This window comes from Castor canadensis, chromosome 2, assembly GCF_047511655.1.
Source record: "Castor canadensis chromosome 2, mCasCan1.hap1v2, whole genome shotgun sequence".
Taxonomy (NCBI): Eukaryota; Metazoa; Chordata; class Mammalia; order Rodentia; family Castoridae; genus Castor; species Castor canadensis.
In genome coordinates this window covers 178,922,572-178,950,302 of record NC_133387.1, presented here as the reverse complement: position 1 = coordinate 178,950,302, position 27,731 = coordinate 178,922,572, and the positions used below count along the sequence as shown (strand labels likewise).

The following is a 27,731-nucleotide window of genomic DNA, read 5'->3' as shown; positions in this document are numbered from 1 at the left end:
AAAATCTCATTTATATCAGAGGTCTGGCTCCCTGTAGAAGCTATCCAGTTTCTAAAACAGATTAGACACCATGTACCATGGTTAGATCCATAAATTATATAATTTAAAATTGATCATAAAAAGCTCTATACCTAGTAAAGGTATTTTGGTGGTATCCCCAGCTTAATGGAAATCCATTAATTAATGAGTATTCCAAACTTAAAGAATTAAGTTAAAATAGTCTAAAAGTAGTAACCTTGAAGTTACAGACTGTGAGGTCCCATACTGCCACCTTGCTGTTTCTGTTTCTGAAGCCTTCCCTCCAATCTTCCACCAAAGAAGCAAGGTCAACTCATGTCACTTATTGACCATCACTTTGTGGAACTTAAGAAAAATCTGTGATCCTCCCCTCTGATATGGGCTTGGGGAATACTCAGGTGTAAAAACAACCCATGGTAAGTGTGCTCATAGCTCCCAATTACCTACTTACTCTCTGCTGAAGAAATCACTGGATTGAGAATGGAATAATCAGTACGAATTTGCTGGTGGTTAGGCATTCCTTGTTACTGGACAATTGTGTTCTCATAGGCAGCTAAATATGCAGGGGAGTTTTAAGTTCAGTCACTGTAAATGATGTATGAAAATCACTTGCAAAGTCACTTGCAAAGATGTTTGAAAATGGCTAATTATGTTCAGATGCTGGTTTAACTGGCAAAAGAATTCCTACAGATTAGAGTAAGAACTACAAAGAAGTTTTAATTGCTCAAAACTTTAGTGGACTTGCTAAATCTAAGGACTGACAAATAGTAATGATATTTTAAACACATATAATGTAAAGACAATTCATATTGCTACTAGTAGAGTTTTGGGTATTTTATTATGTTCCATTGCCAGTATTCAGAAAGAAGCAAATTACTAATAATTATTGCAAACTTACTATTTTATTGAAAAACGTTTTTGCTCATTAAAACTTTTCTTAAGGTTTGCTGCATTAATTTTTCTGGTAAACAGAAGGCTCAGTTTTTCATCCCAGTCTATCTCATATAACGGAATCATTCTTTGATACCAGGACCACTAGGAAAATTGGAATCATAAAATCACAAGAAGTGATTGCTTTTGTAGTCAAATTATTTACTACAGTGAGAAAGCTGGGCCTCCGGAGAACACAGTAAATCTTGCCTTAATCTTGTTAATAGGATATTTCAGATTCTTAAAAATGAAGTCAATGAATTTTTTTAAAAAGTACATGTTTCCTGAATCTATGCTAACATACTGGATCAGAAATTCCAGGGGATGATGATGATGGTGGTGGTGATGATGATGATTAGTGGTATGGGGAATTGAACTCAGGGCCTCAAGTTTGCTGGGCAAGTGCTCTACCAGTTGAACCCCACCTACATTCCTTTGCTTTTAGTTTGTATTTCAGATAAGGTCTTGCACTTTGCCCAGGCTGCCCTTAGACATCAGTCCTCTTATCTCTGCCTCCCAGGTAGCTGGGTTTACACAAGATCTATGCAATACTGGGGTTTGAACTCAGGTTATACACCTTGAACCACTCCACCAGCCCTTTTTTGTGACGGGTTTTTACAAGATGGGGTCTCTCAAACTATATGCCCAGGCTGGCTTCAAACTTCCATCCTCTTGATCTCTGCCTCCTGAGTAGTTAGGACTACAGATGTGAGCCACCAGTGCCCAGCTAGAAGATTCTTATAATATATTGACTAGCAATAAAAAAGTAATATATTGACTAGAACACATCTAAACATAGTGCAGTTTTTCTAAAAGTCAACTACTTTGGTTTTACCTGCCTAACCAAATGATTAGAACACCTTCCTGCCTAGTGTGATGCTTTACTGGTCTTTGCCATTGCTGTTTTATTACATACTAGGTACAGTGAAATATGTTAGCAGTGACATATATTTTGTTATGTGACCTTCACATCAGCTATTTTAGGCAGATCTTATCATCAGTCTTCAGATAGGGAAAGTAGGAGTCACATAGATCTAATAACTTGTCCAACCACAACCTGACGTTTTCAAAATCAGATCTACGTTATTCCACAGCTGATTGCTAGATTGCTTCCCAGTTTAACTGTCAATTCCTTTTAAAACGTCTTACTTAATTCCTGCACTCTGTGAAGTTGTGCTGTATATACTGTGTTCTTTATTTACTGTGCTCTTTGTTTTTTACTAACTGAAAACTTTGTCAAAGATTTGCTGATAAGTAGCAAAACTGATCTTTATAACTTTTCTATCTGGGAGTAATGACATAAAGGAGATACAAATCAAGAGAGGGCTGAGGATGTAGCTCAGTGGCAGAGTGCTAGCATAGCATACTCAAGTCCATGGGTTCAATTCCTAGCACCACAAAATAAACAACTAAATAAACACATACATAAATTATGAAAGACAAGAGAGGGCCAGGTAGCAGTGGTTCATGCTTGTAATCCTAGCTACTTGAGAGATCGTGGTTGGAAGAAAAATGTTAGTGAGAACCCAACTTAACCAGTAACTGGGCACAGTGACAGGCAAAGTACACAGGAGACTGAATCAGGAGGATTGTGGTTCCAGGCCAGCGCAGGCAAATAAATTTTGTGAGACCCCATCTCAACAGAAAAAGTTTGGCATAGTGGTGTGTGCCTGTCATCCCAGAGACAATGGGAAACTTAAACAGAAGGATTGCAATGCAGGCCCAAGGCATACAGGGAAACCCTATCTCCAAAATAACCAGAGGAAAAAGGGCTGGAGGCATGGCTCAAGCAGTAGAGCACCTTTCTAGCAGGCATGAGGCCCTGAGTTCAAACCCCAGTAGACAAGAAGAAAGTCAGCCCTACGTAACTGTAAACACAATTATTTCTAAACTTGGGGGTCCCTGAACTGTTCACGTTCTATGAACATTTTTAATAAATTGATATGCTTTTGTCATCTTTGGAGAATTGATTCTACCTATTTTGTAGTCTTTTTTTACATTTTTATTAGCAAGTGTTAGTTTCACAGAGGGTTTCATTGTGATGTTGACATATGTATTTACAATGTATCTTAATTAGATTCACCCCCTCCTCATTCTCCCTTATCCTCTCCCTTACCCCCATCATAGAACAGTTTCAACAGGTTTAATTGTTCTATTTTCATACATGTACACAAAGTACATTAGCCATATTTTCTTTCTCCCTGTAAATGCTCCCTTATTTTGCACACTTAATGCAGCTTGTCCTTTTGCCTCTCAGAAGACCCACCCAGCAAATTTAACCTTGATGTGTTCAAGGTACTCGGTGCTTAACATTCAACTAAGATTATAGGCATTATATGATCTAAGTCCATTATTATCTTACCATATGAAAACATCACAGGCAATTATAAAGTTGGAAATCTTATCCTAATTTGCAGACCAAGGGAATTCTAGAAGCAATTTGGACTTACTGTGCGAGTGATCTAAGTGTGTTCCAAATGTGGTGAAAAGCTTTAAGGTAAGACAGAAAGAAAAGGGAAGGGAAAATCCATAATTTAGGGTAAAGGTATGAGGATTTCAACAATCAGAGTGGCAGTCAGAATCTAGCAGTTCTTATTGAATACACTGATAATGGTGGGGCTTAAATCCTAGCTCTACTACTGACATAACCTCTCTGAACCTCAGCTTTCTCATTTGTAAACTGAAAATACAAACATCTTATATGTTTGGGCCGAGTATGAAATCAAGACAAAATATACAGTGTACTTAGCAGAGTACCTGGCCAGTGATAGTTCAGTGAAAATAACTGATATTGCTTTTATGATGGACTTATGAAATTTTGGGGTTTTTGTTGTCAATATATAGCCCAGGCTAGCCTTGAACTCAAGATTATTCTGCCTCAGTCAACAAGGTGTGGGTCACCTAGCCAACTCGATTCTTTTTTTCTGATTTTTATGAATCTCTTGGTGTATGCTTCTCTTTTCAGATTTAGTTGAATCCCTTTGTTTGGGTTTCTCTGTTGGCACTTTACCTTATCACAGATACCTGCTTAGTAATAATTACTTGTTGATTTTGAGAAAGTCCTTAAGGGCAGCAGCTCTGTCATCCATGGTATTTTCATTTCCCTGTGCTACTTATACATAGCATATTGCCTTGTGAGAAATAGGACTTGTTATAATTGTGACTGAAATCAATAAATAATAGATCATATTCAGTCTGAGTTCTTCCTTTCTGCTGGTAGCAAGCTGATAAACAAATTTCCAGTGTGGGTTATATGAGCTTCGGCCTCTCCTACAGTATTGCCTTTACTTATTTATTTTTTAATTGCTGATACAGATGCATCTGTAATAAATATTTGGTTCTGTGATGCTCATGGTCCCAATTACAAGGAAATTTAAAATTAAAATCGAAACAAACAGCTAAACACCAGAAATGAAGCAAAAGTATAAATATCTTTGCTTTGCAGAACAGTAGTTTCTGAAATCGTTTTTATACAGTGTAACAACAAAAATATCAACTTCATTATTTTACAGATTTAAGTTTGATTTTAAATTTTATTAAAATGGCTACACTCTAAACAACCACATATTCCATCTGCATTTTCTTCCTACAAATATTTTTTCTTTTGCCATTTACTTATTGTATCCTGTTGTTTGTTTCGTAAGAAAGAATCTATTTATTTGATTTGAAAGGTCACTGGAATATAGTCTGAGACCAGTAGTGTCTCTAACTTTATTTTAAGCTCAGAACCTGTCTTATCTGAGCCTAAATGCCTGACTCCAGGAGAAGCGCACTGTCACTGAGAAGACTTCAGCACCTTATTTCTCAGAATTTTCAGACTCCTTAGAATTCGTGAGCTTAGGGTAATCTGTTTTGTGTATGTATTGTAGATTTCCATTGTGAGTAGATTTCCAAAATAATTGGGATATTCAGTGGTATTAGTCTTCTGTTAAAATGTTTAAGTGATCTGAACCACCTTTGCATTCAGAAGAGGTTTCTACTTTCAGAGCATAGACAGGAAGCCTGTGGTTCAAAGGTAGTAAATAAGAGAAGATTGCTAGTGATTGTACAGCTGCTGCCTCCATAGTATACTTGTTTGGCTCAGGTTCTCTAGGAAAGCGAATTCTCAGAATTACATAGCAGAAGAGATATGTTGCCTGGATACCACACGTTCAGAAGAATAAAAAATGTAGTCAGAGTAAGGGGTTTTATGTCTTACAGTGAGGTAAGAGTTAGTATAAGAAGCATTCCAAATATGCCAGTTCTCTTAGACTAGAAAGCATTCTTTATGTTATTTCCTCAATGTCTCTAATTTTCTACCTTTTTTTAGAGGGAAACAAAACTCAGGTGAAAACTTTCACCTTAGCACACACCAGGCCCTAGGTTCAATTTCAGCAACACACACACATACACACACACACACACACACACACACACACACACACACACACACACATATGCAACAACAAAAAAAACCTTTCACCCAAGGTTAAGTTCCTAAGGAATTTAGAAGTAAATGTGTTTCTACTCTATGAGGACATTTATCATGAGCATTCGATGTAAGAGAGAAAAACCAGAGAAATAGGAAAAACTCCCACATTAACCTTTTCCTCATGAGTATCTGATTCCTTTTTTTTGATGGTACTGGGGTTTGGACTCAGGGCCGCACACTTGTTAGGCAGGCACTCTACTACTTGAGTCACTTCTCCAGCCCTTTTTATGTTGGTTTTTTTTTCAAGATAGGGTCTTGTGAACTATTTTCTCCGACTGCCTTTGAACTGTGATCCTCTTGATCTTTGCCTCCCAAGTAGGTAGCACAATGAGATGCCTTTTTAGAGTTGATCACCTTATATCCTCTTGTTCATTTGGTATCATATGAAGAAAGTGCACATCTGCATCTGTTCCAGGTAATGTTCACTGCTATTTAAATGGCCTCTTATCTGTTTGAGGGGGTGTGTGGCTGGTGACTGAGTATCAATGACTAGAAAAGTCCTAAGATCTTGACTTCTAGAAAAGCATGGAGTCATGTCCACTGTAATTCAGACTGTTTGGAAGGTTCCACTCTGGCTGAGGATCATGCTGGGCGTGGCCTCTGCTTTGGTCAGGGTAGCATGGTGCACTTTCTTTGGTTCAAAACCTCTCAAGTCAGGCCCTAGTAGGCTGTATGACTGGGGGGCTAGCCCTGGCTGGGGTGCTCCTTCAGTTGACAGTGTCCGCTGGCTGCGTGAGACACTATTTGCTGTGGAACGAGTAGAGGGAGAACCAGAGCGAGAGCTTCGAGAGCCTGAGGAAGAGGAGCTAGGTTTCACCAGGCGGGCTTTTGGGGCTTCAGCATCTTCTCTGAAGAGAAAACACAGCAAAGAGAAACTTTAGTATCAGCAGGATTTTACTGGCTTCCACTATAGTTACTTCCTCCTGAGGCTTTCCAAATAATACCATCAGAAGGTAGCCCTTCAGGAAACTGAGCACTCCCTCATTTCTTGAGACTTAATGCTTGGTTTAGGCAAATATTTATTTTGTTAGGATACAACTCACCATGAGATAGTCTAGATAGCACTTGCTCTGATTTAGGGTTTGTATGTGTAAAACCCTTTCATGTCCTGCAGATTATACATCCTTTATTGTGTATAGCCTTTTTAAGTGGGAATGAATCAGAAGTAATGTAAAGTTGAACTCACGAGTCTCTGTTGAGGATAGTTTCCCAATAAAGTCTGGGTAAACCATACATTCTGTCCCAAGGCACCAACTTCCTCCTAACAGAATAATCCTTTGAACAATTGCGTGGTTCAGAGGAAACTGGGGATATTTGTCATAAGCTTTTTGTGTTTTGTTTTGTTTTTTTCTTAGTGAGACTGGGGTTTGAACTCAGGCTTCATGCTCACAAAGCAGGTGCTCTAGCTGTTGAGTCACACCTCCAGTCCTAAACTGGGGATATTTATGTTGACTCGTTACTATGCAACTGGCCTTAGAAAAGCAGCTCAGAAACTGAAACTAGATCCATGTATATCACCCTATACCAATATTAACTCAAAATGGATCAAGGATCTTAATATCAGACCACAAACTCTAAAGTTGATACAAGAAAGAGTAGGAAATACTCTGGAATTAGTAGGTATAGGTAAGAACTTTCTCAACGAAACCCCAGCAGCACAGCAACTAAGAGATGGCATAGATAAATGGGACCTCATAAAGCTAAAAAGCTTCTGTTCATCAAAAGAAATGGTCTCTAAACTAAAGAGAACACCCACAGAGTGGGAGAAAATATCTGCCAGCTTCACATCAGACAAAGGACTGATAACCAGAATATATAGGGAACTTAAAAAACTAAATTCTCCCAAAACTAATGAACCAATAAAGAAATGGGTAAGTGAACTAAACAGAACTTTCTCAAAAGAAGAAATTCAAATGGCCAAAAAACACATGAAAAAATGCTCACCATCTCTAGTAATAAAGGAAATGCAAATTAAAACCACACTAAGATTCCACCTCACCCCTGTTAGATAGCCATCATTAGCAACACCACCAACAACAGGTGTTGGCAAGGATGTGGGGGGAAAAAGGAACCCTCTTACACTGTTGGTGGGAATGTAAACTAGTACAACCACTCTGGAAAAAAATTTGGAGGCTACTTAAAAAGCTAAACATTGATCTACCATATGATCCAGCAATACCACTCTTGGGGATATACTCAAAAGACTGTGACACAGGTTACTCTACAGGCACCTGCACACCTATGTTTATTGCGGCACTAGTCACAATAGCCAAGTTATGGAAACAGCCAAGATGCTCCACCACTGACGAATGGATTAAGAAAATGTGGTATCTATACACAATGGAATTTTATGCAGCCATGAAGAAGAACAAAATGTTATCATTCGCTGGTAAATGGATGGAATTGGAGAACATCATTCTGAGTGAGGTTAGCCTGGCCCAAAAGACCAAAAATCGTATGTTCTCCCTCATATGTGGACATTAGATCAAGGGCAAACACAACAAGGGGATTGGACTTTGAGCACATGATAAAAGCGAGAGCACACAAGGGAGGGGTGAGGATAGGTAAGACACCTAAAAAATTAGCTAGCATTTGTTGCCCTTAACGCAGAAAAACTAAAGCAGATACCTTAAAAGCAACTGAGGCCAATAGGAAAAGGGGACCAGGAACTAGAGAAAAGGTTAGATCAAAAAGAATTAACCTAGAAGGTAACACACAAGCACAGGAAATTAATGTGAGTCAATGCCCTGTATAGCTATCCTTATCTCAACCAGCAAAAACCCTTGTTCCTTCCTATTATTGCTTATACTCTCTCTTCAACAAAATTAGAAATAAGGGCAAAATAGTTTCTTCTGGATATTGAGGGAGTGGGGGGAGGGGGAGGGGGCAGAGTGGGTGGTAAGGGAGGGGGTGGGAGCAGTGGGGGAGAAATGACCCAAGCCTTGTATGCACATACGAATAATAAAACAATAAAAAAATTTAAAAAATAAAAATAAAAAAAGAAAAGCAGCTCAGTAGAAGTAGGAACTTGGGAGGCTTACCGAATTTCATTAGGTCTTTCTTCCTCATATCTCTCTTTGTCTTTCCTTCGGATTAGCAGCCACACCAAGAGGAAAATCAGTAGGGCTCCAGCCACTATGCCTGTCACTGCTCCTGCAACCATGCCGATGCTTTGTACATCTGTTTTCCTCAGAAGCAGAAGCACAAGTAAAGTCAAACCTAAGATGGGAAATACATGAATTCAAAATGCGTCTGCCCTGGGCAGGATGAGGACTTCTAGGTTTTTATATGTGTCTTCTAGAGTAGCGCCCCATTACTCTCTGTCATCCGACTGCCCTCTTTGGTACTTTTGCACTTGTAATTACTGAATCACAGACTTTACTAGCAATTAGCTCGGATTTTGTGAATAAGCTTGGGTTGGTTCAGATGATAAAATGCACGGGAGAGTTACTGTATCATGTTTGAAGATTTTGTCAACATTAATAGGATAATGTTGGGGCAATACTCTGACTCTGCTAATTTCCTTTCTTTCTCAAACTTCCTCTTATACCAATGAAATAAGAAATATATAATGAGCCATGTTAGACTCTGTGTGTGTTTACCAGTAGATCCTAGAACTTCAGAAGTCAAAATGTGACTTGCACATTAGTAACTCTGATTCATATGCCAAACATTCAGTGCCTACACCAAGCCAGGCACAGTTCTAGGTACTGTGTACTGGTGAAGAAAGGCAAGGGTTTTGTTTTGTTTTTTTGGTGCTCTACCGCTTGAGCCACACTTCTAGTCTATTTTGTTCTGGTTATTTTGGAGATGGTGTTTCATGAATTATTTGCTTGGTTAGGCCCTAAATCGCAATTCTTACGATATCAGCCTTCCAAGTAGCTAGGATTACAGATGTGAGCTACCAGTGTTCAGCATAAAAATCCATTTTTAAAAGAAATTGGGCTTTGAATATCTCTTACTTAAGGTCTCAAAGGGTTGATGTGTATTTTTAATTTCAGCTAAGGAATTCTGATTTCCCATTGCCACAGACCCAGCACACACTCTAGATGGATGATCTATGAATAGATATTAAGGTTAGTTTCACTTTTTCACAATAGAAAATAATGTATAATTTTCATATGTATTTGCACACTTACGGAATATCCTTAAAGGATAAAAATACAGAAACTTTGACCAATAAAATGGAATTTATCAAGCAACAGTGATGGATTTCAAAAAACAATGTGGAGTGGGAAAAGCTAGACACAAGTTAATGATTCCATATATTTAATAGGTTTTAAAACAGGAAAAGTAGTCCATAAGTGAGAAATGTGAGTAATGGAAGGGTGGTGAGGGGTACTGACAGGTTCTTAAATCATAGTGCTGGTAAGTGAATAATAGATACTCACTTTTGAAAATCTACCAGAATGTACATTTAGGATTTATGTACTATTCTCTGTGCAATTTTACTTCACTATATTTACTTCCCCAAACCTATAGATGACACTAAAAGGTGCTATCAGTTTATACTCTGGTTAAAAATGTAAAAGCTCCTGCTTTCTCATATCCTTTCTATAATTTGTACTACACTTTTCACGTTTTTTGGATTTTTTTGGTCCTCTTTTTCATTGACATAAAAGGCAGTTCACAGTATGTATTTCTGTAAAGTGCTTATTAAATTTGTGTAGGAAAATTACCTAAAACCTGGAAATGGACAAAAGATGTAGTGTTAGACAATTTACAATCCTGCAAGGGCAGTTTGTAGACCTCTGTCCAAAAAAGATGGAAATGATTACCATGCAGTTAGATAGGTGACTCCAGAAATTATAGTCTGTAATTTTATAGAATTTTAACCAGTTTGATGCCTGACCTAGCAATCTTTACATCTCTGTGTTACATTTTCTCTATTTCTAACTTCCCAAATGCTCTTTGGACCAATTTTAGTATCTTACTAGCTCCCTCATCAAGCAATGAAGTTATGCTTGCAACACTGGAGATTGAACTTAGGACCTTACAAGTGCTAGGCAAGTACTCTACCATGAAACTACATCTCCTGCCCAAGAAATGAATGAAATTAAATCTTTAGTTTGTCAGAATTAAAAGTTTACCATTTTGAAAGTTATACTTCCAACAACATTCTGTGCCCATATTGGTTTAGCCATTTTCTCACTAATGTGAAAGAGTATTTTTCCCTAGTTGAGAGAATTTTTTATTGTTTATTTGACATGTAAGTTCTTAGACTTTGCACTCTGGTAGTTTAAAAAAATACGTCCACCAATTATTCATTTTTTCCTTCAAGGGGTAGAGCTGCCAGGCATAGTGGTCACACTTGTAATCCTAGCACTGGGGAGGCTGAGGTAGGAGGATCATGGGTTTGAGGCCAGCATATAGTGAGACTTTGTTTAAAAAACAAAGGAGAAAAAAAGTGCCACTTCATTCTCTTCCTTTTGAATGTGGGCTGCACTTAGTAACTTCCATACATTTTTCTTTTGGCAGTATTGGGGTTCGAAGTCAGGGTTTTGTGCTTGTTAGGCAAGCACTCTACCACTTGAGCCGCACTCCTGGCACCTTTTGCTTTAGTTATATTACAGATAGAGTCTCAAGTTCTTTCCCAGGGCTGGCCTCAAACCTCTGTTCTCGTACCCATGCCTCCCATGTAGTTGGGATCAAAGCACCTGCACCACTACCTGGCTTGTTTGTTCAGATGATGTCTCACTTTTTACCAGAGGTGACCTTAGACAGGTTTTCCAAGCTCTAACTCCTGAGTAGCTGGGGAATATACTTGTGAGCAACCTCAGCCAGATTTCTTTCTTCTTCTTTTTTCTTTTTTTTGGTGATACTGGGGTTTGAATTCAGGATCTTGTACTTGCTAGGCAGGGCACTTTGCTCTGCCATTTGAGCCACTCCACCATTCCTTCCCAACCCCACCCCCCCTGCTTTTTTTTTAAACATTGTGTGTTGGAAGGGCTCTAACCTTCCAACCTGAGATCCTTATCCTCAGGCTCTGGGTGCTGAGATTACAGTCTTTCAGCTCCATGCCTGGCTTAGTGACTCACCTCTACTGAATAGGATACAGCGGAAGGAATAGCATGCCATATGGAGACCTCAGTCATGCAAAAGCCAGGGAGTACTTAGCTCTCGAGGCACTTTTTTTATTTTTCTTTGAAGCAGGCAGTCTTTCTTAGATCATTGTCTGTGTGGAAGGCCATCAGTAAATGAAGAGCCTGGTGTACAGGCCCATGTGTGCAGAAATGAGGCCTCTGGCTGACAGCCATGTGAAGGAGTCATTTTAGAGGCCGCTCCTCCAGCACCATTCAAACCTTGCAGTGGCTGCGGCACTTGGCATCTCGCACAACATCTCTTGAGGAGATAATGAGCAGACTTTCCAACTAAACTGCTCCTGAATTTCTCACCACAGAAACTGAGACATAAGTTTGTAGCTACTAAGTTTTGGGGGGATTTGTTACACAGAAATAGATAATAGTACTCAGCTTGTTTTTGTTTTTCAGTGGGTTTTTAAAATTTTTTTTTGGTTTGTGTTTTTGATGGCACTGGGAGTTAAATCAGGGCCTCCTGCTTCCTAAACAGGTGCTCTACCACTTGAGCCACTCTGCCAACCCTTGTTTATGTTTAAAACATGGTTTATACAGCCTTTTTAATAAATGCTATCTGATAACATGAGTTGAGGACATGGGATTTGGCTCAAAATTCTGAAGTTATAAAGTGATTATAGGAAAATAATAGCAATAGTAACTAGTGCTATTGAGCACCACTGTGCCAAGCACTATTTCTGTGTGGCTGTGAGCCAGTGTGTTCATCTACCTAATCCACACCACTCTAGGAGGTAGAGCACTTGCCTGGCCTCATGAGGCCTGGGTTTGAATCCCAGCACCATGCAGTTAGAAACATGGAAAGGCCAAGTAATATGGCCAGGGTGCTGTACACTTAGTGCAGCTCAGATTAAAATACAGGCAGGTATTTGGCTGCAAAGCTAATGTTCTCTGTCACTTTGCTGCTGTCTCTCATCTGGAACGTGAAACATATCTAATTTTTTATTATAACACACATGCATGCACATTCAGTCCCACACACATGCACTGTTCCAGTCCTGAGGAGGACATGGTAAGATTCTGCAGCAGGATTCACCCAGGATTGTTATAGTCTACATAAGCAGAAAGGATGCTGTAAATCCCCTTAGTGACAGGATCTGTGTTTATTGTTTATTGTGGAGCATCACTAACCTAAGATTCCTCAATACAGTTTGGTAAGGATGAAATAATAGAAAAGACCCCCTTTTGGAACAAGGGAAAACAGGTAAATATTCTTTTAAATTGTAGTGCATCCTCAAAAATGACCAAAGATTGTGAACATCTATAAACAACTAGATAGAGTGGATTTATGTGGTACATTTCTTCCTAATTGTTTTGTGTTTTTTTTTTTTAACTTGCTATTTGAAGAAAGATTTTCTGTCTTACTTTATGGATTAAAAAAAAATGGAAGTTCAGGAGGTCCAGCAGTGCATTCAAGGTCATGTAGTAAGGTGCTGACAAAGGAGATTTAGAATTCATGGATACAGGACTATCTTGTTAGCCCAGCAGACTGGTAAGGTGACTTACCAATCCTAGATTTGGGAGGCAAATGTTAGTCCTCCCCCTCTTTCTCCCGGATTCGCTGCCAATAATACACAATGGGCTTTGTGCCCGAGGATGACTCACACTGCAGTCAGGTCACTTCCTTCTGTCAGCCTCCTTCCAGTTTACACTTGGGTTTGGATGGTCTCACTTGCCACATAGAAAAAGAGAAAAAAAAAAAAAGTATGATTCCAAGGTTCTCCAAACACCTGAGTCAATGGAAAAGCTATGCCCCATTGAATTACTTCTTTAGCCACTCCTAAGGTTGATTTTTGAGTTTGCATTCAATTAACCGTGCTTTACCTCATCCTCAGAAGACAGGCCACCCTATCCTCTACACACACTCACCACCCCCCTGACTTGAGGACTGGTAATTCAAGCAGTAGAACGTCTGCTTTGCAAGTGCAAAACCCTGAGTTTAAAAAAAAAAAAAGATGGAGGGGTTGTGGGAGGGTGAAAATAGTGCAAATACTGTGTACATTTGTGACTGGAAAAATGTTAACTGTTGAAACTATTCCAGGAATGGAGGGAAGGGGGGATAAAAGAGAATGATGGAGGGGGTGGATTCAAGTATGATATAGTTGATATATTGTAAGAACTTTTGTAAATGCCACAATGTGCTCCTCCCAGCGTAACAATAAAAAAATTTAAAAACAAAACACACAAACAACAAAAACACTTTCTATTTCTAGCCACCAGTGGCGGTATAATTTTCAGGTTATCAGGGGTCACCTCAGAACTACCACATTACTTCTCAAAAAGGAAAGAAACACTTATTTATTGGAAACTTTAGGAATATTAAGTGTGATTTCACTGAAACAAATAAAAGATCATTAATTTGGAAGTAGTTAATTAGAACTCAGTGGTTCTTGGTTGTAAAAGGCAGAAATGAATTTGAATCATCTCTGAGAGATTTAATTTAAGTATAAGGGTCCTGGGATATAGCTCAGTGGTAGAGCACCTGCTTAGCCCTTGGTTAGATCCCTAGCACCAAAGCAACAACAGCAACAAAAAAATGCAAGTTAAATTTAGGTAAGTGCTCTGCTACTGAGCTTTATCCCCATCCTTATAGTTAAATTTAAATATAAGGCTACCATTCAAATATTAAAGAGTATTTAAATTTTGTAATGAGCTACCATGGAAAATTATAATTTTCTTTTCTTTTCTCATTAGGGCTAAAACACAGAACATAAATGCTTCTTTGCAGGGAACTGTACTAGATGACCTCTGAATGTGTTATCATACAAAATACTGGACATGAAGTTTTATTCTACCATGATGCATTTGACTATCCCTCTCAGACATGTTATTAAGATGTAGGCATTTAAACTGGGCATGGTGGTACATGCCTATAATCCTAGCACTCAGGAGCCCGAGGCAGGACTACATAGTGAGACCCTGTCTCAAAAAACCAGAAAAGCATGATGTAGGCATTTACCTTGATGCCCTACCTTACCTAAGACTTTTAAGATGACATAGTTCCACACATAGCGTCCTGAATTCTTCACCTTACAGGTGTACTGGCCCTCATCACTGGGCTTCAGAGGCTCAATCTGCAGGGAGGCATCTCCTGCCAGGAAATTGGAAGCAAAGGCTACCCGGCCATTCTGTTCCTCAGTCAAATTATTGTAGACATGACGACTAGAGTAAGTAATCACCTGTGGGAAAGACCAAGACAAGGTCAAGATCTAAATTAAAATACATTTGCTTAGGCCATCTCCTTCCAAAAATAATACCTTTTATCTGTGTAGCATTTAATTATCAAGTGCTATTATTTCATTAAATGCTCAGAACCACTCCATTTTATAGTTTAGGAACGTGGAGGTCACACGTTTAAATTAAGGAAAGGAAGAAAACTTGCAAGCTATACGTACATTAAGCTTAGAATATTTCTGGAAGGGTGCACAACACACGGTGCTGAGTTGAGTCTGAGACTTGAGGGAAGGGAGGATAAGAATGCAAAGGAGAGTTGCCTTTCCCCTGTATACCTTTTTCTGTGTTTTGTGTTTCTACCACTTGCATGTGATCTCTTCAAAGTACTACATTCCTTATGCGAGGTGTTTTGTTTTTTTTTATGACATCTAGTTTATTTCTCACCACAATTTTTCCAAACAGTTATTTTTTCCCCCTGAATATTTAAGTGTCCCCATTTCATAGAAAGGTGGCAGAACTTGGATTTGAACGTAGGTCTTCTAAAACCATCTAGTTTGTTGTTCCTATATACCACAGTTATCTCTTTTCTTCCAGGAAATTTAGAAATGGAGGGAAAAAATGAAATTGAAAAAATCAACTTGTTTTGTTCTTACAGAAGTTGAGTGTCCAGGTGAAGGGGCAGGAGAAGTGAATAAGTAAAATTCTGGTCCAATCTAATACTGAGGGTTCCATTTTTTTGGCTTTCCTTCTTTGTTGGCTTTGCTGCAGATAAGTCAGAATAAGTTAGATGGTGGAAATTATGTTGCTTCCTCCCACATAATACACAGGAATTTCACTTCTTTGTTTTCGCAGTTGTAACTAGGACTACAAAAGCTTGCATACAGGCCAGGGTGCTATGCTTGTTATTCAGTTCCCCCCTTTGTCTCCCTTTCTCTCTCTCTACGTGCTGGGAGACCAAGGTTAACATTCTTTTCTTTTCAATTAAACCAGGCAATCTTCTCTCCCTTATCTCTCTCTGACTACTGAGAAATAAAACTGTTAACCAAGACTTACAACTTCAGAGATGTGGCACCAGGGCACCAGGAGAATCAAAGCTGACACCTATTGTGGGATGTGTTTAGTCAGTTACTCAAACTGAAACCCCTCAACTCCCCTTGAAAAGGCAGACATTTTCTCTCAGAAGAACAACAGAGCTTTGAAACGTTGATTCTCCCTGTCCTCATTGTCTGATGAATAATAAATTTTATTTCCCTTTCCTCAAAAACCCTGCTCTCATTATTTGTAAATTGGCATTGAGATCAGAGGACCAGCTTTCTGGTGACACAGTTAGGGAGACCGCAGTTTACATTTTCCCAACCGAAAAACATGTCTTGAATTTTAGTGAATTTTTGTCTGTCTACATCACAGCCTGTGGTTCTTTAACTTCTCCCTGGGTTCTCTTTGTCAGTCTCTTGCGTTAGTACAAAAATGATGCTGATCTAGTCCACCAAAACTTTAGTCATTCAACTTCAGTTTTGCTCTCCCCGCCACATCAGAAAACATGGACTGACTGTTTCCTATTAGGTCTGGAGGTGCCATTCAGATGACTACTGGGCTTGAACTCAAGGCCTTGCTCTCGTTAGACAGATGCTCTCCTACTTGAACCTCATCCCACCTCTAGAGTCTAAGTACTTCTAATCAAAGGGCTGAAGGCGTAACTCACGTTGTAGCCAGCAGGAGGCACTGAGTTCAATGAGCCCCAGTACCTCCAAAAAAAGTACTTATAATCAAGTGGGATTAACAAAGAAATACAAACAGAAGAGGGGAAAAAAGGAATGATTTATTTGAAATGTATCAGGGAGAGTATCCTAGAAAAGTTGGTGGTGTTTGAGTCAGGCTTTGAAAGATGAAAAGGCTAAGAGACGAGAGGGAGGAAGAAGAGGGCTGGAGGAGCATTGCAGATGCATACAAGGGCACTAAGACAGGCTTGGCATTTTGGTTTCACCCAACAGATCACCATCCCCCTCCATAAGACCACCGAGAAGTCACCTTGCAGGAAGGGCCACTTGGGAGCTAAATGATGCTAGCAAGAGCAGGCTCTGGACCCCTGCGGTGAGGGTCCAGCCCTACAATAAGTGTCTGGAGGAGGAACCTGTTCACATGATGCTGAGCAGGAAGTACAGTCGGCCAGCCAGCTGAACAGCCATCTTCCTCCACTCAATGGACAGGGGACTCACTGTGCTGCCACCATGGCTAAGCACCTGACATTTATGGAAAACAGATTATTCAATTGTAACAGTCTTGTACTATAATTAAATATTATTCTGGATATGAGATTTCATTCAGACTTCTGACATGGGTTGGGACTCAGTTAACAACCTTGTAATTTACCTTACCTTTCTTTTTTTTTTCCAGATACACATTGGATCCAGATGCTTGTTTGCTTCTTTGTTTTATTTTGCTTTTAATTCCAGGAAAGTTAGTGCTGGGACTAACTTTCATCACCTGTGATGGGAGAAGAATGCACATCAACTTAATCCCTTTGAAGACTAGCAAAAAAGTTAAGTTCGTGAATTACAGATGCTGTGAGGTTGTTTTGTGACATTCCTAGAAGACCTAGGACAATTTGTTAGGACAGATGGATAAGCTCAACTTTCCGAAAGTTGTTCTGCCATGGTGTGGCCTCTGTAGCAATTGTAAAACTGCTTTAAGTACAGATGGATGAAGGCTTCTCTTTTTAAGATCAGGAGTTTTCTTGCTCAAAGCCAATAGGAAGGGGGAAAGAAAGTCATGGGAGAATAAGTGTGGAGATTAGAACATCTAAATTCTGATTTCTCAATCTGAAAAATGGAGGAGAAAGATCCATTGTGTGTCCCTCACTGACCTTGGGGGAGGTGGTCACTCTTACTTTGGAAATTTAATTGTGTTTCCATCCCTTGAACCAAGAAGAAAGTGCCAGAGTTCTACTGGCCTTACTATGGAGGCTAAAATTCAAATGTTCTGGAGACTGCCTGCCCACCCCCAGATGTTCCCTGCCTGCTCTGAGCATCCAAGACAAAAGGGATGAAAACATTTCTTCTCAGATTGAAACACAAAGCTAAACTTGGCTTAGCCTACTTTAAGCACCACATTTATCCCAACTCTTCCTGTCTTTTCTTTCTCAGCCACCCTCACTCTGTTCCCAACACCCTGCAGTTACAAAGTCCTGGCAACTTTACCCACTATCTATTTTTTATTCCCATCTTGAGATTTCCAACTGCCTTTGACCGTCGTTTAAACCCTTATTATATAGTATGAAATTGTGTTTGCTTGTAGTTGAAGCTCCCTTGAGTCAGTGTGCCAATGTCAGAATGACTTCCCTAAGATGCAAATATGTCACTTGCACTCTTAAAATCTGTCCAGAGCTCCATGATATTATAGGGCAATTCTAAGCTCCCTAGTATGGCAAAAAGATCTTCCAGACTCTATTCCTGCAGCCTGTTCAGGTTCACATCTTATGCTCCACCTGTAATAGCTGCTTATGACTTCCTGCCATTTGTGTCTATGCTCTTGTAATTTCTTCAAGTCAGTTCCTTCAATCATGACTTAGATCAAAGCTGGTGTGTTGGCACATGACTGTAATTCCAGCAGCTGGGAGGCTGAGGCAGAAAGGATTGCGAGTTTGAGGCCAGCCTGGGCTACATAAGGAGACCCTGTCTCAAAACAAAAGCAACCAAAGTCTTAGATCAGTTGTGCTTTTTTCAAGGAAGCTGTGCTTGTCTTCTCTTCTCCTACTACTCTTGGATGGTGGCTTTATATAATAAGCTTCTCTTATGCATGGGTTCACTTTCTGAGGTTTTATTATCTGCCATCTATCAATGTCCAAACATATTAAATGCAAATTCTAGAAATAAACTATAATAAACAATTCTGCACCAGTCTGAGTAGTTGATGAAATCTCTGCAGCCAAGCTCTGTCCTGCTTGGGGGCGTGAATCATTCCTTTATCTAGCCTTTGTATAGGTGACCCACCCTTTAGTAGCCATCTCTTATCAGATGCTGTCCAGGTATTGCTGTGCTTAGGCTCAAGTAGCCTTTCTTTTTCTCTTACCCAAAGCACAATGCTGGCAATTTGGCTTTCTAAAGAGAAGATGACTCAGTTCAAAGCAGCCTGGGCAAATAGTTCCTGAGACTGTATCTCAAAAAACCCCAGTACTGGAAAAAAAAAAAAAAAAGATGTAAAGTGCTTCCTTTAGTAAGAAGGTGAAAGTCCTTGACAATAAAAATCCTATGCTGAGATTGCTAACATCTTTGGTAAGGCCACATCTTTTCTGCTATTGTTGTTGTTGTTGTTGTGGGGGCAGTGAGACAGGGTCTATCTAGGCTGTCCTCCAACTCACCATCCTCCTGCATCAGCCTCCTGAGTGCTGGGATTACAGGCATGTACCTCCACACCTAGTTTGCCAAAACAAATGGTTTATCTGTGAAATTTGAAGTAGGAAAAAGGAATTCGTGGTAGTTTTGCTCAAACTACAAAAGTCATGGCCACAGTGCTTGATAAGATGGAAAAGGCATTAAATGTGTGTATGTTATCCTAGGAAAAAGCCATCCGTACAGAGCTCGGTACCATGTATGGTTTCAGGCATCCACTGAAATTTGCCCCTTCCAGGTAAGGGGTGCAGGGAGCTATAGTGTACTCTACAGATAGTCCTTGACTTTTATTGATTTGACTTACAGTTTTTTGATTTTGTGGTGGTGTACATATGCGTTCGTATGTATTCAGTAGAAACTGTATTTCAAAGTTTCAATTTTCTTCTGTTTCCAGCTGAGTGATGTGTAACTTGATACTCTCCTGAGAGGCTGGGTGGCAGTAGCAAGTCACAGCACCATCAGCCATGCGATCACGAGGAGAAACAATCAAGACTGCAGCACACTGTCTGCCTAAGCTAGGGTGTTCAGTAGGCTTGGTGTATTAAATGCATTTTTTACTTTTCAACTTACAATCATTGGGATGTAACCCTGTTGTAAGTCGAGGACAGTCTGTAGAACTTTGCTTGTGCTCTCATGATGTTTGTCACTTAGTTCTGAAATTGTTTCTTTTAATAAAAATAAATAGTAACATAAAAGTGAAATTGTCTCTTTATACATTTCTCTTCAACTAGTTCCTTTCCCATAGGGTGTATATATAGTGGGGATCCAATAATTATCTATTAAATTTAGATAAATAGCTTTTTATCTTTTGTAAGTCCCAGTAGTGGCAAGCTCTTTCCTGCATCAGATCAGAGTCTTTGCATAATTAGTTCTTTCTGGAATAATTTTCTCCCCACATTCTCCTCATTTTCCACACAACACATAATGCACTTTGAAATTATTTAGGAAGAAAGTATAGCTAGTGGTTGACAGCCCAATTTAAAAATGCAAAACAGATGAGCTTAGGCAATTTAAAAAAAAAAAAAGAGTAAAAAAAGAAATTGGCCTAAGGGCTGACTTCAGATCAGGATCCTCCTACCTATGTCTCCTGAAAGGTACCACCACACCGGCTTTTTTGTTGACATGGGAGGTCTCACTAAATTTTTGCACTAGCTGGTCTCAAACCATGATTCTGCTGATCCCTGTGTACATAATACTTCAGATTACAGGCATGTGTCATCACACCAGGACCCTGAGTGGCCCTTTTAAATCTACACTAACTTCTTTACTCTTACTTTGCACTTGGGCTTCAAACCCAGCAGCCCTTTTTTTCCCTTTAGTTCAAATAAAGATACTGGTGAAAATAAGATGGGTAGAGTTGTGAAAGAGAAAAATAGGAGTTGATCCCAGAAGGAGGTGGAAAAGAGAGAGAGGGAGGGAGGGGGTGGAGAGAGTTAGTGATACTTGTTAAGGATGGTAAGGTAGATTTTATGAGTGGGGGCAGTAATAGGTGTAGGGACTATTGCCATGGGGTCTTGCAGTGTGGGGGAGAGATGGGGCTCAACTCTGATTCCAACAAGGGTAAGTGGGGGCTTGTAAGAAAGGGGCAGGGTGGAAGTCAGTGGTTGGGAAACTACTAAGAAGAAACATCAGGTATGAGGGAGTTTGTCTCCACTGATTTGAAAGGACTATTGTTGAAAGCAGAACAGAGCGATTAAACATTGAAGGTGGTCAGATACCAAGGGTGAAGGATTTCTACTGAACAGACTTAGCAGCATCTTGCTAAGAACGGGTTCTACTAGGACAGAAAGGGAAGCCTAACATGAGACCGAGTCAGAGTCAGAAAGTACTCAGTAGTCTGACTCAGGTACGGTCAAAGGAGAGTCTTTATCACAATCGTTCTTGGATTTTAGTACAGGAACATGAGCTCTTATTTACTGCATTCACAACTGAGAAGATCATGTCTAGGACTAACCAAAAAGTTGTTGGAATAAACATGTTCAGGTTGAGGTGACCTTGCTCTACAGAGAACAAGTTGTTTTAGGAGGATGCACTACGGTACAAAATGACAAGTAGTATCAAAATAACAGGGTGATAGAGACAGCTACTGAAGAAGGCGAAACTCCAACAATGATCCTCAAATTTATTTTTAGTGAAAACCTCAGTTTTTCCAAGCATAAACTATTTTATAAAATTAGTAATGGAGACAGATCAGAAAAAGGACAACTGTTCATATTTTAGCAGGGAAAGAAGTAAAGCTCTGAAAACAGAAGAAAAGTTTTAAAACTTCCCTAAGTTACAGACTTTAAATCACAAAATCTTTTTTTTTTACATGAGACATTCAACACTTTTTTAAAATAGACATATATAGACCAGTTTGCCCAACCTCAGGCTAATGTAAAGATGATCCCCTAGTCCAGTGGGCAGAACCCAAAGTCTAGAAGATCTGTTTCTCTTCCTCTTAAACTATTACCACCTGGCTGGGCTTCAACTTTGCACAGAGTCATGATTTGCAGCTTCCAAGATTATGTCATTTGGCAAAAACATATGATGCAGAGGAGCAAGTATACCTCATGAATGAAAGCGTTACACACAACCAGAACCAGCCAGAGAGAGAACTGATACTGGCTCTGGAGATGGAAAGTAAAGGAACAGACCTCGGGTCTTCAATGCTCAGATTGAGTAGGGTTATGGTGGGCCACTGGTTTCATGTGCTTCTGGCGCCATGTTCTTTGTGAATAAAACTTGTGGTACTCTGGCTCCTGAGAACCCACTGGGCTGCCCAAGACAATGAAACTAAGTATTCTACTCTTGTTAGCCTTTCTGCCTATGGTAGGAGAAAAGATGTGCATACAGTAGGCACTTACTGAATAAATAAATGAAAGAATCAGCTATGAAACTTGTTGAATTAGGCCACTAGAGGGAATCAGAGGCTCAGATTTGGTTGATGTAGCCTAAGGACTGGAACATGGGGCGCGGTGTGCTTTGACAAAGACCAAGTTCTATTTATACCATACCACAATTAAATACAGCAGGGCAGGGAGGGGCCCCTCGTGAATACGAGTGTCTTTCCCAAGGCAGGGAGCCCCAACCAGAGCTCATGTTCTGTAGTCATCCCTGACTCAGTTCCCCAAACTCCAGGGGGGACTCAGGGATCTCTGCAGATTTTTGTGATCCTTCTGTAATCTTTTTTATCCACACCTCTGTTCAATAGCCTTAGCTGACAGGGGCCTGGGCTCTGTGATTAAACCAAGGCTTGTCAGTGTTCAGGGTGAAGTTTTGGCAGGTCTGCCATCTGGTGGGTGGAGAGGGAAGGGCAGTCCAACCACCCAGAGGAACTGAAGGATTCGTCTTCATTTAAAAAGACCTGAGAGATTGCTAATTTAACTTACCAGGAAATCACAGCCCAGAGAGCTGAAATGCCAAGTTACATAGACCTGGATTTAAACAGTGGCTACAAGACCAATTCATTCCCTGACCACTCTGAGCCTTTTTCTTCTCTGTGAAATGAGAATGAAAACGTCAACCTTGAATGGTTATTGTATAGATTATTATATACAGTACATATAAAGTATCTAGCAGGGGCACATGGTATACAGGATATACTCAGCAATAGTATTAGGTATTTTTATTAGCATATATTAGTTGTTGGGGTGGGGGTTCATTGTGACATTTACACAAATGCTTATAATTTATCTTTTTTTTTCTTCTGGACTGGGGTTTCAACTCAGGGTATACACCTTGAGTCATTCTACCAGTCCTTTTTCAAGAAAGGTTCTTGTGAACTATTTGCCTAGGGCTGGCCTGGAACTGCAATCCTCCTGATCTCTGCCTCCTGAGTAGCTAGGATTACAGGCATGAATCAATAGCACATGGCTATAATTTATCATAATTAGATTCACCCCCTCCATCATTCTCCCTCACCCCCTTCTCCCTTTCTGAGAACAATTTCAGCAACTTTCATTGTTTTATTTTCATGCACATATGTATGTTGACTGTATTCACCCACCTTTCCCCTCTGTTTTTCCTCCCCCACTCCCACTGATACCCACCCCTGGTCAGGTCCTGTTTTACCTTCCTGCCCTTCATTTTTTAAAGTGTATATTGATTATTCAAGGGGGTTTAGACTGGGTATTTCACACATGTGTATATCATGCTTTACTCAGATTAACCACTATTTCTTACTCTTTCTGTATCGCCCTGCTCCCCTATTATTCAACAGCTTCCAGTGCATTTCATTATACCATCTCATACAGTGAGGTAACATCTTTCAACATTATTCACTTTTTCATTCTCTTTTCCTCTCCTCCTCCCTGTAGTCCCCTCAGACAGATATACTATTACAATCATCCTCTCTGTGTTTCGTATTTCATAGCTATATATTCTTATATGTATTTATGTAGAAATTTATCTCATACTTCTAGCTTCCACATATGAGGGAAAATATGCAAACTTTTTCCTTCTGAGTTTGGCTTACTTTGCTTAACTTGATGATCTCCAGTTCTATCTATTTACCTGCAAACAATATAATTTCATTCTTTTTTATGACTGCATAATATTCCATTGTGTACCACATTTTCTTAATCCATCCATCAATTGTAGGGCACGGCACCTGAGCTATTTCTAAATCTTAGCTATTTTAAATTGTGCTGCAACACACACAAGTATGCAAGTGGCTGTATTGTGTACTGGCTTACATTCCTTTAGCTATGTGCCCAGTATTGCTATTCCTGGATCGTAAAGTAGATCTATTTCTAGTTTTTTGAGGAATCTCCATACTGCTTTCCATAGTAGTTGCACAAATTTACATTCCCACCAACAGTGACTAAAGGTTCCTTTTTCTCTCATCCTTGTCAGCATTTGTTGTTCGTGTTAGTGATGACAGCCATTCTGACTGGAGTGAGATGAGCTCTCAGTGTCCTTTTGATTTACATTTTCTTCAAGGCCAAGGATGTTGGGCATTTCTTCATGTGTTTATTGGCCATTTGCACTTCTTCTTTTGAGAAGTTTTTGTTCAGTTCATTGGTCCATTGATTCACTCAATGGGTTGTTGATCCTTTGCAGTGGATTGCTGATTCTTTGTGGGTTTTTCCTCCCATTTCGAAGTCCATCTCTTCAGTCTAGTGACTGTTTCCTTTGCTATGCAGAAGCTTTTCAGTTTGGCCTGGTTCCATTTCTCTTAATTGCTGAGCTATTGGATTTCTATTTGGGAAGTTATTCCCTATGTCTGCATGTTCCAGTATTTTCCCTGTTCTTTCCTGTAGTGGTTTCACAGTTTCAGCTCTTACCTTAAGCTCTTTGGTAGTACTATAGGGTGAGAGTCTGTGATCTAATTTCAACCTTACATGTTGGTCTTCAGTTCTCCCAGCACTATTTGTTGAAGAGGCTGTCTTTTCTCCAATACATGTTTTGTCTTCCTTTGTCAAAAATCAAACGGGTTTGTGTCTGGGTGATCTATTCTGTTCCATTGGTCTTCATGTCTGTTTTTGTGCGAGTACCATGCTGTTTTTATCACTATGGCTCTGTAGTATAATTTTGAGTCTGGTGTGTTATCTCTTGCATTGGTCTTTTTGCTCAGGATTGCTTTGGCTACTTGAGGTCTTTTGTGCTTTCAAATGAACTTTAGTACTGGCTTTTCTATCTCTGTGAAGAACGCCATTGGGATTTTGATGGGGATTGCACTGGACATGTAGATTGCTTCCAGTAGGAAAGCCTTTCTCACAACACTGATTCTGCCAATCCATGGGCATGGACATCCTTCTATCTTCTAATGCTTCCTTTGACTTCTTTCCCCAGTGGTTTACAGTTTTCATCGTATGGCCCTTCACCTTCTTCACTAAATTTATTCCTAGATATTTTAAGTTTTTGATGCTATTGTGAATGTTATTGTTTTCCTGATTTTTTCTTAAACTGTTCATTGTTGGCGTATAGAAATTCTCCTAATTTTTGTGTATTGATTTTGTATCCTGCTACTTTGCTAAAGTGTTTATGAGAGCTAAGAGATTTTTGGTGGAGTTTTTAGGGTCATTTGCAGATAGGAATAATATGACTTCCTCCCCTATTTGAATCCCCCCCCCCCTTTTTTTTCTCTCCTCTCTTACTGCTCTGGCTAGGAATTCCAGCACTACCTTGAGTAAGAGTGGGGAGAGTGGAAACCTTTGTCTCATTCCTGATTTTAGAGGAAATGTTTTCAGTTTTTCCCTGTTTAATAGGATGTTGGCTTATAGGTTTGTCATATACAGCCTTCATAATGTTGAGATATTTTCCTTCCATTCCTAGTTTCTTCAGAGTTTTTATCATGAAAGGATGTTGAATTTTATTGAACACTTTTTCTGACTCTATTGAGATGATAATGTGGTTTTTGTCCTTGATTCTGTTTATGTGTTATATAACATTTATTGATTTGTGTATGTTGTACCATTCTTGCATCCCTAGAATGAAACCTACTTGATCATGGTGTATGATCTTGTTAATGTGTTGCTGGATTCAGTTAGCAAGTATTTTATTGAGGATTTTTATGTCTATGTTTATTGGGGTATTGGTCTTTAACTTCCTTCCTTTCTTTCTGTGTCTTTACTTTGTTTTGGAATTAGGGTAATACTGGCTGCAAACATTTCTTAATTTACTTGGCTGCCTTCCTGTTTCACAGTGTTTTTCAGCTGTCCTGTCCTTGTGCTGTGGTTCTCGGTAGTCTTCCTCTCTTTTGCTCTTCTGTATGTGGTCTCTTCTTTGTTATCCAGACTCTTTTTCATGGGGTCCGATGGAGAAAGCTTCTACTTCTCCACCATCTTTCACCGTGTCTGTACTTTACTTTTAAGAATGTTATTGCTTGGTTGGAAAAATAAAGCCTGAGGCAAATTTCCAGATTCAAGCTTAAGGTGGGGGCGGGGACAGGCTTCTCCTAGCCTGTCCTCCTTCTCTTACTGTTTTTAATTAAGAGGACAAAGCAGGACAGCGTTGGCAAGTGGTTATTGATAACAGGTCTGTGAAACTACCCACCTCCTTGCACTCTATTTATGGCTTCATATCTAAAAAAGCAGCCAATTATGTGAGCTGGAACATGGCAAGTGTTGAATTCTGGCCACTCTCAGTCTCTCCATCTCCATAATGACAATGCCTGGGGCACTGAAGAGAAAGTGGACAGGCACTTGTAGGGGAAGATGTCTTGTTCATTAATGCAAGGTTATTAAGTGTCATGACAGTTATCAGCCAAAGAAAACAATGGAGCTAATAACTGTGTGGCCATTTCAATTCTCCAGGTAAAAGTTCTTGGTGGCTCAGGCCCCCGACAGCCTATTCATGTTGAGGAAGGGAGAGTCCAGATGTGTGCTCTCCCAATCCCCTGGCAGCATTCTCCTTTTGCACTAATGAGGAGAAAAGTTTGGACACTAGCAACTACTTTTTGGATATATGCCTGAGGAAAAGAACAACAGCATTTTAATTTAGTTCATTTATAATAAAGTGAAGCCCTCTCAGTAGGCAAAATCAGTATCTATCATCCAAGGTTAGTAGTGGGCCAGGGTTTTCTCCTGAGAGTGGTATGTTAGCTTTCAGTTACTATTTAAAAAATACTGAAGATAATAGCTTATAAGGAGAAAAGGTTTACCCTGGCTCATAGTTTCAGAGGTTCCAGTCAAGCCTGGTGCTTTGGGCCTGTGGTGAGTCAGCATGTCACAGCTCACCTCATGGATAAAGCAGGAAGGAGAAAGAGAGAGGGAAAGAGAGAAAGAGGGAAAGAGAGAGAGAGAGAGAGAGAAAGGAGTCTCACAGTTCCCTTCAAGGGGACATCTTTGATGACCTAAGACATCTCAGTAGGTCCCACCTCTTCTCTCTTTTTTTTTTGGGGGTGGGGCTCCCACCTCTTAAAGTTCCCTCCACCTTCCCATACTACCATGGACCAGGGACCAAGCATTTAACTCACGGGTGTTTGCCTGTAAGAATAGTAAACCTTCAAATCCTAATGGATTTTGATTCCTTGGTCTGCACATTCTCTTGAAATGTTTTGGTCAATATCTCTTATTTATGACCTGCTTCCCCAGCAATACGTCCTCAGACTTCCAGTCCTAGTAAACTTTTAGTTAGTTTATTGCTTTCCCAGATGGTTGGAAGGATGGAGTCATACTTTATATCTGAGGTAATAAACACATATTTTGTTAAATGAATGCATAATAAATACAAATTGTGAAATGCCTTTATCATTGTCACTGTAATCATACAGATGTGCTAATAGGATAGAAATACTCCTTCTTGATGATTTGGAACTTTCTTTGAGATAGTTTGTTCATTAATTCATGAATGAATGTTAGAATTTGGAAAGATGCCTTACCAGGACATATGGAAGACAAGTTCTTTGTTCACAAAGAAGGAAATAGGAGCCCGAATTTTATTATTTTCATGATAATCAATTGTTCATACACAGTTTTTCACAGTATCATTTCCTCAGCCAATATTTACTGGATACACATTATTATAAGTCATTGTGCCCTACTATGTAATAGGGTTGCAAAGATGAATGGAAAGTTGATTCAGTTCTACAAATGTAAACCTTCTATGGGATCAGACATGGTAAAAATTGGCAAGGTATAATGTAAAAATCAGGTAGCAGAAGAAAGGTATAAATACTTTCTGTGAAGTACAGAGGAAGAAAAGATGGTGGGTCACCAGGGCTCCATGAAAGAG

At 39.6% G+C, this 27,731-nt stretch overlaps 1 protein-coding gene across 1 annotated transcript; it reads right to left on the bottom strand.

Moving 5' to 3' along the window:
* Positions 1-3,159: 3,159 nt before the first annotated feature.
* LOC109697750 (CXADR-like membrane protein) lies at positions 3,160-14,701 on the bottom strand. The gene is made up of 3 exons (XM_074066514.1): positions 14,489-14,701; positions 8,461-8,599; positions 3,160-6,267 (listed from the first exon to the last, which is right to left on the bottom strand). Exons 2-3 carry the CDS (start codon positions 8,580-8,582, stop codon positions 5,967-5,969), a joined length of 423 nt encoding a protein of 140 aa, XP_073922615.1. The 5' UTR covers positions 8,583-8,599; positions 14,489-14,701; the 3' UTR covers positions 3,160-5,966.
* Between the last annotated feature and the right edge of the window lie 13,030 nt (positions 14,702-27,731).